We start from the raw sequence: 10,506 nt of genomic DNA, 5'->3' as shown, positions 1-10,506 counted from the left end.
AAATGTGACAGAAAAGACTCCTCTACAGCCTTCTAAGTGTTACTAAAGCTCAGAGAGTAATAGCCATGATGAATTGTCTTACATCACTCACCCAGACTTTTTACTTGGTGTGCACACATCACATCACATCACACTTTTTCACAGCAAACACCCATGCTGAGTCCAAAACTTCCATCTGGTACTGAGGGCCGATCCGATCCATTACTGTTACTTAGCAGTACACACTTGGACCATTAGTTTGGGTTCATTGGGGAAAATGACTGATATAATCCCCCTCTCTGTTAGAAAAGTCTAACCTTCTGTGTGCAAAAAAGGCAGAAAATCAAGTGTACTTCTGGCATGTTACTTGGGGCTCTTGGTAACTGATTTTAAAGGTGCTGTGTGTAGCATTTTAACATCAATAAATCATTACTACATATATTTTGAGCATTAGTATAATTGCCGTAGACAGATGAGATCACTGGCAGAGCAGTATACAACACTGTCTTTTACATTGCACTAACAATACAACTGGGAGATGGAGGTTATCAATCGTCTTGACCATGGTTTATGGTTTATCATCCATCTGTTTATGGTTTATAATAGCAAGGTATAATTATACCCAAGAGTTTTGGCAAATCAACACAATTTCTGCAAATAACCACGGAAAAAAGCAAGATTGTTGTGCCATTTTTCAGAGAGAACAATGCAAATCATTGGTATCTGTCACAGTTCTCACTGAAACACAGCAGTTTCAACAACTGCTGCACACACAGCATGTTGAAAACTAACATTAGATATGTTTTCTCCAACTCCATTCAAGGGTGTGCTTAAAAATAAATTAGCCAATAAAGAAGTCACTAATATCCAGGTGGAAAATTCACTTCAGTGAAAGAAAAAGTCCCACAAATGGGGGAGACAGCATCTCCTCTAAAAAGAGCTAAACCTTCTATTTGTCACACACATTATCTCACACACTGATGGATCAGACCATGAAAATGATGCATCTCACCATTGCGTTCCAGTATTTTCAAAATTACACTGACTGGCCCAACGAGGGCACTAGAATTACAGGTCATGACAAGGTGACATATTTGATACTGATTGGCTCAGAGGGGGACTGCATGATTTGTGTGGATATCATGTTTACTGCTGCCTTGTTTTTTATTTTTCACAAGTTTAGCTTCCCTCTCAAAGGCATTTCCATCAAGTTGAAATTAGAATGAAACTCTTCATGTCTACAGACTGTCAATTTTTCTTTTCTTCTTTCAAACGATGAAGACCCCTTGGAAATTGGCTTATCTAACTTTCAATCAAAAGCTTCTCATTATAAATCAGACAGAAGTCTTAGATGTTTTGTTTGCATTGTTCTGTGGTGTGTGTGCCTGTATGCCTGTGTGTGTGTGTGTGTGTGTGTGTCTGTGTGGTCCAAAGAGACAGCGAGTGAGAGATTGGTGTCAAATATAAAGGCTTCGTCTGACAGAGATAAGCCCCCCCACCCCACACACACACACTTCTACACACACGCGCACACACGCACATAAGAGACCTGACAGCCCAGACAAACACATCTAAAAGTTATTCTTTGGTCTGTCAACAAAACCAGTGAGCAACCCATCAAAGCTCTGTGTGTGTGTGTGTGTGTGTGTGTGTGTGTGTGTGTGTGTGTGTGTGTGTGTGTGTGTGTGTGTGTGTGCGTGTGTAACAGCAGAGACAGATCTCATTTGTGCATGTATTTGTGTATGTGACTGAATTCTCAGAATGTGTGTTTTGTGTCATGCTGTGTGTGTGTGTGTGTGTGCTGCAGTGAGACCACATGCCCTCTCTCTTCTACTCCCATCTTATCTTTCTCTGGATCTTCCTCTATTTTCCTCTCATGGTATCCAGCCACTTCTTTTCCTGTCTGACTGTGACTCTCCTCATCTCACCTCTCCTCATCTCACCTCTCTCTCTCTCACACACACACACACACACACACTCTCGTTCTTCCTCCATAACTCTTTCTCTCAAAGTCTCTCTCTATGCCTCTATGGACAGTACAACATGATAAACATTAATAGACACTGATATAAACATTTTGAGGAACTTAGTTAAAACATATTGAGGCCAAGATACTAGGCAAGGCTTCATTAAATCAGTGTTTTCCAGTCAAATGGCTAGACGTGTGTTTCAGATGCTTTATGAATGTATATTTATTTTGTACTCGTGATTTGAATAGGTCAGGAATTCCACTCTTTGACGGCCCTGTAAATAATTCTGTTTCTTCTTTCTTTCTCTCTGTCTTTGTTCCCCCTATTATGTCTCCCTGCTCCCCACCCCTCTCTCTGTGTGTCTGAGAACCTCTAATAGTTGTTTGTTTGTTGACCTCTGGCAATTGGAATCCTGCTAGTGTGTGTGTGTGTGTGTGTGCGTACTCCCTCAGCGTTTATCACTCATTACTCACATACAGCCTTCAAGGCCTGTAATTAACTTCAGCTTTGATGCCCCCCCACCTGCTCATTTCCTGCACACACACACACACAGAGAAATGTGCATGCGCATTTCTGTTGTTCTCACAATAAGATACACAAACACATACACACAACTAAATACACACACACACAAACATTCCCTAACACTCAGTCATGCTGTGAGACTAATTGTGTTTTAGTGAAAACAGGAAAACACACTTCTCATCTCTGAGACCAATCTCTGCCTTGGGGCTGCAATTGTGTGTGTGTGTGTGCGTGTGTGTGTGTGTGTGCGTGCGTACGTGTCCTATGTTCTACAACTGTTTTAGTGACACCGTCACAGACACACAGGTTGACGAGTGTTGGCCACAAGCCAAGAAGATGTAGCTATGACATTTATTCAATATCTCCAAAAACATATTCATACTCTGCACAACATGCCCCGACACACCCCGCACACCCCCCACACACACCCTGTTTGCCCCAAGCTCATAGAAAAATAATGGAATTCACTGGAGGCCCGCCTTACTACACAAACTCTCTAATTCACTATTGATTTCTGTTGTTATAACTCTATCTTCCTGTGTGTGTGAGACTGAATATGTTTTTTGAAATATTGAATAAATGTCAAGATATGCTGTTCAGGCTTGTAGCCAGCCATCCTGAACCTGTGTGTGTGTGTGTGTGTGTGTGTGTGTGTGTGTGTGTGTGTATACGTATGTGTGCGAGTGTGTTAAGGAGGTGCTCAGTTCCTGTACATTTGAAAAATCTGTCTGACTGAAGCAGCAAATAGACCAGCAGATGTTCTTATCATTATACCATCTAACTACAGAGACGTTACTACTGCCTGGCTATCGGTCCCAAAGCCTATCAGTGCTTATTACATTACAAAACCTTGCCTTAAACTCAACACACACACACATGCACGTCAGATACACAAGCATTACACACATACGCAGTGCACAAACACACACACACCTGCTGATAAACAGGATTGGAACACGGAGAACACGTGTTCATCTTGTCTAACTCGACTGAATTGACTGACAGTCTGTAATGGGAGAGGCCAGAGGAATCAATCAGAATGCAATTATCAATCCTGCTCCTCCACTACTTCATGTAGCGGCAATTTTCCACATTTCCACTTTTTCAGGTAATTCCTTCCTTAACTCGTTTAGCTGGACAAAATGACTAAAAATACCTTCATATTTGCAGCAACGTACAGAGGGGGATTCATTGCTAGGGTAGGGGAGTTTTACACACACACACACACACACACACACACACACACACACACACACACACACAGAGTAGTTGGCCAGTACCCAGCACAACCACAGTCTTCTTCTGCTGTCCACTGAGCAGTTTGGGGTGAGGTACGTTTCTCAGGGCATTTCGACAGCAGTGGGGGGGGGGGGGGACCTTTGCTCGTTGACTTCCCCCACCTACATCTCCACTGCCCGTAGATGTGGTGCAGTGCCAGTGTGCCACAGGTACTGATCAGTGTCTGTGGCTGGTGTTTAATAACTGGAGCCGTTAGACTGATGACGGATACATGTTGTTTGCCTACCAAGACAGTGATGTAATGGAAACCCAATGAATGGATCTTTCCCTGTTTAGTTGGTATGTGCTGACTGGAACAATACAACATAGCCCGCCCCCTGTTTGTGTGTGTGTGTGTGTGTGTGTGTGTGTGTGTGTGTATAAAATAAAATTAAGCATGTTTAGTACTTTCTACAACAAAAACAAAGTCCCAGCAGCATATGTTTAACCCCACTGGACCATATGCAGACAGCGATACAGCATCTGGCTGGCAGAAAAATGCAGCCCTTCTTCTAATGATAACATCCAAGTCTGATTACCTAAAGCATGGCTGGCACAGATTTTCACCTGTATACATCTGAAGTGAATGCGTGAGCACCTACAGTATCTTAGTTGTAGTGTAACCTAGTTGTAGTTTTCAAATCAGACGGCTGTGCTGCATCAGGACCGCAGTTTGTTTGAAGGCAGCATATTTGGTCAGTTAGGCTACTTGCATTAGTTAAATTGTGGATTGCAGGATGAATTAATGTAGGAGATATAAATATAAAGATACATTCACAAGTTACATTTTGCTAGTATGCAAACAAGACAAGCACGTCACACAGCTGAGAAACAACACACTTTGACAAACTAGGCTAAAGTGGCACTGGTAAAAATACACCCACACCCCTGTAACAAACAGACACACACATGCATACATACACACATGCATGCAAACCCATGCGGGCTCACACACACACATGTACACGCACACGTACTTGCACACACACCATCCTGTAGATCACCACTGTCAGCCGACCATCTGACTTGGCTGAGATCAATATGACTGATGACATCGTATCATCAGCCTATATTACCGGCTAGCAGAACAGTCCTTGCCCCCCTCCTTCTCTCTGTTCTATTACCTCTCTCTCTCTCTCTCTCTCTCTCTGTCAGTGCTGTCAAGTGGCTCGTTCTCTTTGTCAATCCATCTTTCCTGTCCTCTCCATCACTCTGTCTCGTCAAATATCCATCTCCCTTTCTCTCTCTCACCTCCCTTAATGTGCTGGTCAGGTTGTGGCTATCTGTTATAGAACCTTACAAAGGGAGTCTTTCAAACCCCTCTGCAGTCCAAAGTCCTGAGCTGTCGAATGTCATCTTCACTACTGAAGGAAAGATACACCTCAGATATTGTATATGTCATAAGTTTGAGCTGAAATGTATCTGTCTTTCAATCAGTGCTTGGACAAGATGCACCAGACCCACAAAATAACCCAGTGTAAGAGGGGAAGGGATTCTCCCAACACATGGGGTAAGAGGAAAGAGGTGAAAGGAGATGAAAGACTTTACAGTAGCAAAGAAGATGCTTCTGCACAACTGATCCTGCTCTCTAACACATTTTCCCTTCATGTGGAAATCAACCCTCGACATGAGCTAGATCTTTATATTCTCACAGAGGTTATTACAATTAACTGCTCTCCTTAATTATCTTTCTTTTGCCACTGGGGCACATACACATATAGCCCAAGATAATTCGCCCTTCACTAAACAGAGTGTTTATCTAATGGTATAGGTCCTCTTCAGTCCTTGCACCAGGATTTTCAGTATGTACTGTGAAACACTGTAAATTATTGTCTCTCCACACCAGCCTCACCAAATTCCCACATGTCTATTTTGTTTGATGAAGTGGTTTCTGCTCCAGTAGAGTTACAGAAAGAGCAGTGCTGCCATTGGGTAGCCAGTTGGAAAAATAGCACCCACAAATGGGAAGCAACAGAGAAGAAATAATCACATGTAAAGGCCCATAGAGGCTCCATTTGTACCTAGTATTCAAATCCCAGTGCAAGCAGAATATCTATCTAGACTTGATCTAGATGGGGCAGCAGACCACATTTAAACGAAGCTGTAAATAATGCATTCAAGAAAAGACTGGAACCTAATTTTTCCAAGTCACCTTAATAAGTGGATCTGAAACCCAACTTACTCGATTGTATTTACACGTGTTTAAATGCGGCTTGGGATCCTATCTGGACTGAATGCAGATGCCTTATTTTATCTGCATTGGGTTTAAAATGCAGATAGACAGACACAGAGCTCTGAGACTGTGGAAGAGACATGGTGCCATCTGGCGGCCAGCTGAAGAACTTGCACCTACTGATGTACATTTTAAGTAGCAACTGAGAGAGATATTAGACCAAAATGCGAGCTACATATAATTAACCGCCATCCCGCCAGCACGAACACAGAGAGAGAGAGAGAGAGAGAGAGAGAGAGAGAGAGAGAGAGAGAGAGAGAGAGAGAATATGTCAGAGCCAGATGCTTTATTAAAAGTCTGATGGTTGCCTGGTAAATTACCGTTTTCCCCTCGCAGGTTCCAGGTTCATAGCTAGCTAACAAGGAGGAAGCATTTCATCTTCAGTTCAAAACGAGCTGTAGTTAACGTTAGCTAGATGGAAATGGGAGAGTAAAGTGGCGTGAATTTAATCTACTCAGACCCCTGAGTCAGTCCACCACTATCAGTGTCCGTGTATACCACTTTGTCTGCTAACCAACAGATGGTATGCAGAATAAATAGCACGTAGTTGTATGTTTTGACAGCTTGTCTGCAGGATGCTAGCAGAGAGGTAAGCCCAGAGACAAGAAGGCTGGCTGTCTTACCGTGTGAAGCAGTGGTGGCAGAGTTCTCTGGCCAGTTTATTGGAAACACAGCAGGCCAGCGGCTCGGCACAATACACCAGCTCTCCTCTCCTGATCCTGGCTGTCGCCCGCAGTCCGTTTCCTTTGCCCGGACTGCTAAAACGCTCCAGTCTCGGTGCCATAGTTGATTTTCCCTCCACGCACGTGAACCGAACAATGTTTACATCCGTATTGGACGTTTAGGTTGCGTCATGACGTCACAGTCGAATCCTGAGACAAGACCCGCCCACTTATACCAGAATAAGAGGGAAATGCACTTTTCCAAAGTTTTGTGGTGGTTTTATGCCGAGAAAAATACAGTTTGCCCTGTGTGATCAGTTTTTATTAATTAGCGGAGCCCTGAAAGTATACTACTATCAGTGCTATTGCTATTATAGTGTATGCCATGACTCAACCATAGATGTTTGAACCCTGCCTAACTCCATACAGACACTTGCATATTCTGCTTTTATAACTCAGTTGAGGAGTCTGGAAGACACATTGTATGCTGCTAACAGTAGCTCTGAAAGTCTGGGACCACCAGGGTTCATGCAGAGAATTCTAACAGGAGGATTCTCACTTGCAAAATGAAAATCAGACCAATGAGCCCTGTGTCATCACCCCACACTATTTTCCAGTTCACTTCATTTTGCATCAGCACCTTTATGTGAGGCAAGCACTAAACAATCAAACTAGTTAAGTGGTCTAAGGCCCGCAGTTCAGATCGTAAAACCAAAAATGTGCATTTGCCATAAATGGAGGTGTTAAAGGCAGCAGAGCAGGTGATTGGGATGTGGCCATCTCGTATTATAGAGTGCTGTGATCAACCTGATGGACTTGAATACACTGAAAACTGTTGAGATGACATAACCCTCCCATTCATTCACCTCTGGTGACCATTTACTTTAATGGCAAGTACAACATTACCATCACCTGAAAGTGAGATAAGAACATCTTTAGTGGCAACTGAGGAAACTCAAAGTCACACAATCTCTCCTGGTCTGTTTTTACAGCTCAATAATCAAAATCATCCCCACATCCTCCATCACAGCCTGGTTTAGCTCTGCCTCCCCATGCTCTGAGGATAAGCTCCAACATGTTGTTGGCACTGCTGAGCGGCTGATTGGCTGTCAACCCCATCCTCCATCAATGAACTGCATGACAGCAGGTTAAAGAAAAGGACGGCAGCTGACAGCGGCCACGCAGACAGACATCTGCTCCAGAACAATTCTGCTGGGAGAAGGTATCGGTGCATTAAGACCAAAATAACCTGTCACCTCAGCAGCTTCCTCCAGAGCTGTCACCCCACATAACCATTCCTCCTCAGTCTGAACCCTGCAAGCCTCCACAATCTTTTTCCTCCTTGTCATCCAGTAGAACTGTCTGGTAACCATCCTTACTATTTTATGCAGCTATTTATTATTGCCCTAGTGTTTTTGTACAGCCTTGCACTACAATGTCTACACAACCCTTTCTACTTGCAGGTCCTTCATTGCACATAATTGATTTCATGTATTTGAGTATATTCAGTATAACTGCCTCATGGTGCATTGGACCAGTGCACTACTGGTCACTACTGCACTACTGCTTGAACACACACGGCTATAGATTATTGAATGCTTAATGTATTGTGTACAGTCATATTATGTATAGTGTATTGTCCATAGCATGTCTTGCACTGTCACTTCTGGTTGAATGTGTGCCAGTAAGTACTGTGAAACAAATTCTTGGACACTTTTTTAGATAGCAGTAAAAGTGATGATGAATAATAGTTATTAAAAGCAGGTACGGGGGTGAGAGACACTGGAGGCAGTGAACTTGAATGAGGATTCAACTTCTGGGCTTTTTATAGCAAAATGTGACAGGCAGGTATATTGAGGATGGAGAGTGGAGTTTGTAACATGCAGGTTCCTCAGAAAGGGGGGATTATGAACATTAGCACTGACATTAGCATGTAAGTAAATCCATACTCTTTCCCATACAACACACACATACAGTCTAATAAACATGCTGAAATTGTTGGCTGTATGTTTATATAACCCCAATTGTTTTTATTCTGTTTTTATGTTTATGTTCTAATTTCATTTTCTTTGCTGTATCCTATTACTTTTCACATAGGCTAGCTGCTTCCTCAGTTTCACACATTGTTATATTTACATTTTCATAATGGTTCCACTCTTCCATACTGTATACATATTTATATATTTTATAACACTGTTTATACATACTTGTATACTTATATATACTTGTATACTTATACATTTACCTGTACTTACATACACAACATATATTTCAAATGTTGTAATCTATATGTAAGTAACAAATGTAAGTTAATTTTTACAGTCTACTTGAGGTGTTGAAAATGTCATATGTTTACATAACCCCGCAATTGTTTATATTCTGTTTTACTGCTTTTATTGCTTTATTATGCTTATATTCTATTTCCTGCTGCAGTGACCTAATTTCCTCACAGAGCTCACTGGAGTTTCATATCTTATCCTATCTTAGCCAATGGGTTTCTCAACAAGTATGTAAGCTAGTAGCTAGTAGCTAGTTTACAGAGGAATACCGAGTGTATTGGTATGTTTTGTATGCAGTATTGGTGGCAAACCTGACAGAGTGGTGCAAAACATGAAGCTGCTTATTTGCACCTTTAACTGCTGCTTTGTATATTACCTCACTACTCTGTAGCATGAGTAGGACAGTTATCTAGGGTTAGTTAAGTGAAGTGAGTGAAGGGTGAGTGGTTACAGAATAGAAAACTAAGGCAAGATTTGAGTTTTGCTTGCAATTTCCCACTGTGTTGGACAAATGATGATGTGATAACCATATACCAAGTGACCACCTCATATTCTGAACCATCACTGGAAAAAGAGAAGTGGGAGTCCCTTACTGTTTAACCCAATGCTAATATGCCTACCACAAACAACCTGGGTTCTTGGTCATTTCTAAGCAGAAAGCTGGCCTCCATTTGTGCAGTGGTGGTATAGTGGTGACTAGCTGCACTGCAAAGTACTTGACCTGGTTTAAATTCAGCCAATGCACAATTTTGAGCAGAAGCTGATTAACAGATTTGAAACCTCAGATACACTACATCTCGTGCATTTGACACAAAGTGGGTTTTGTACTTGTTGCAGAAAGCAGTTGTGAGAGGAAAAATGTAGGGCTAAGGTGACAATTAGTGGTTGAGATGTTCCGAGTAGGAGAAACAGACCCATTGGCTCAGATTCCTCTGCCGTGTCTGTGCTCTAATGTTTAGTTTTAAACTGTACAAGCAAATGTGAACACCAGGGCCCCAGAAGGTTACAGAGACTTTATTTGCATGAGCTTGTCTGGGATTTGAACCCAAGACCTCTCACATCCCAGGAAAGAATCATTCTCCTAGACCAACAAGTCCTGTGCAAGCCTTGCTCCACCGTCTTCCAGCTGCCACTTCTTCAACAGTCGTGTTTGTTGTGAGAGAGCAAGTGCAGAAATCTCAGAGCGACCATGCAAAGTGCCCCAAGCTGTAAGACGTTTCAAAGGTTGTTCACTCTGCCATCAGCAGAGGACGACAGCACCTCGCTTGCACCTGCCATCTACCTTTCAGTGTGGAAACCTTCCAACATATATTTATACTAGGCACATGGCTGTGTGGTTGAGGTGGTGGAATTAAAACCCATTAATATTTACATATGCAGTTTCAAAGCCTGTGGGCTATGGATTATGGAAAGAGATTAGCTCCAGCAGAGAATGGATATGAATTGCATCAATTTGAATTTGTTCTGCTCATATTGAACTGTTGACTTCAAAAAAATTAATTTGTTGAATAAATGAATTCCAAAATCTAATTTGAGGCACAATTTGAATCTGCATGCAATCGCTTAAAATGGAATGTGAT

At 42.2% G+C, this 10,506-nt stretch overlaps 1 protein-coding gene across 1 annotated transcript in view; it reads right to left on the bottom strand.

The window, feature by feature from the left end:
• The window catches only part of smyd3 (SET and MYND domain containing 3), a 99,524-nt gene extending 92,721 nt beyond the window's left edge, over positions 1 to 6,803 (bottom strand). The window contains exon 1 of the mRNA XM_078283040.1: positions 6,609 to 6,803. Coding sequence (XP_078139166.1) covers positions 6,609 to 6,769 — 161 coding nt within the window. The 5' untranslated portion in view covers positions 6,770 to 6,803. The remainder of the gene's footprint in view (positions 1 to 6,608) is intronic.
• Positions 6,804 to 10,506: the final 3,703 nt, after the last annotated feature.

This window comes from Centroberyx gerrardi, chromosome 1 (assembly GCF_048128805.1).
Source record: "Centroberyx gerrardi isolate f3 chromosome 1, fCenGer3.hap1.cur.20231027, whole genome shotgun sequence".
NCBI classification, from domain to species: Eukaryota; Metazoa; Chordata; class Actinopteri; order Beryciformes; family Berycidae; genus Centroberyx; species Centroberyx gerrardi.
The sequence above is the reverse complement of the archived record's forward strand: the minus strand, read 5'-3'. Positions and strand labels throughout refer to the sequence as shown.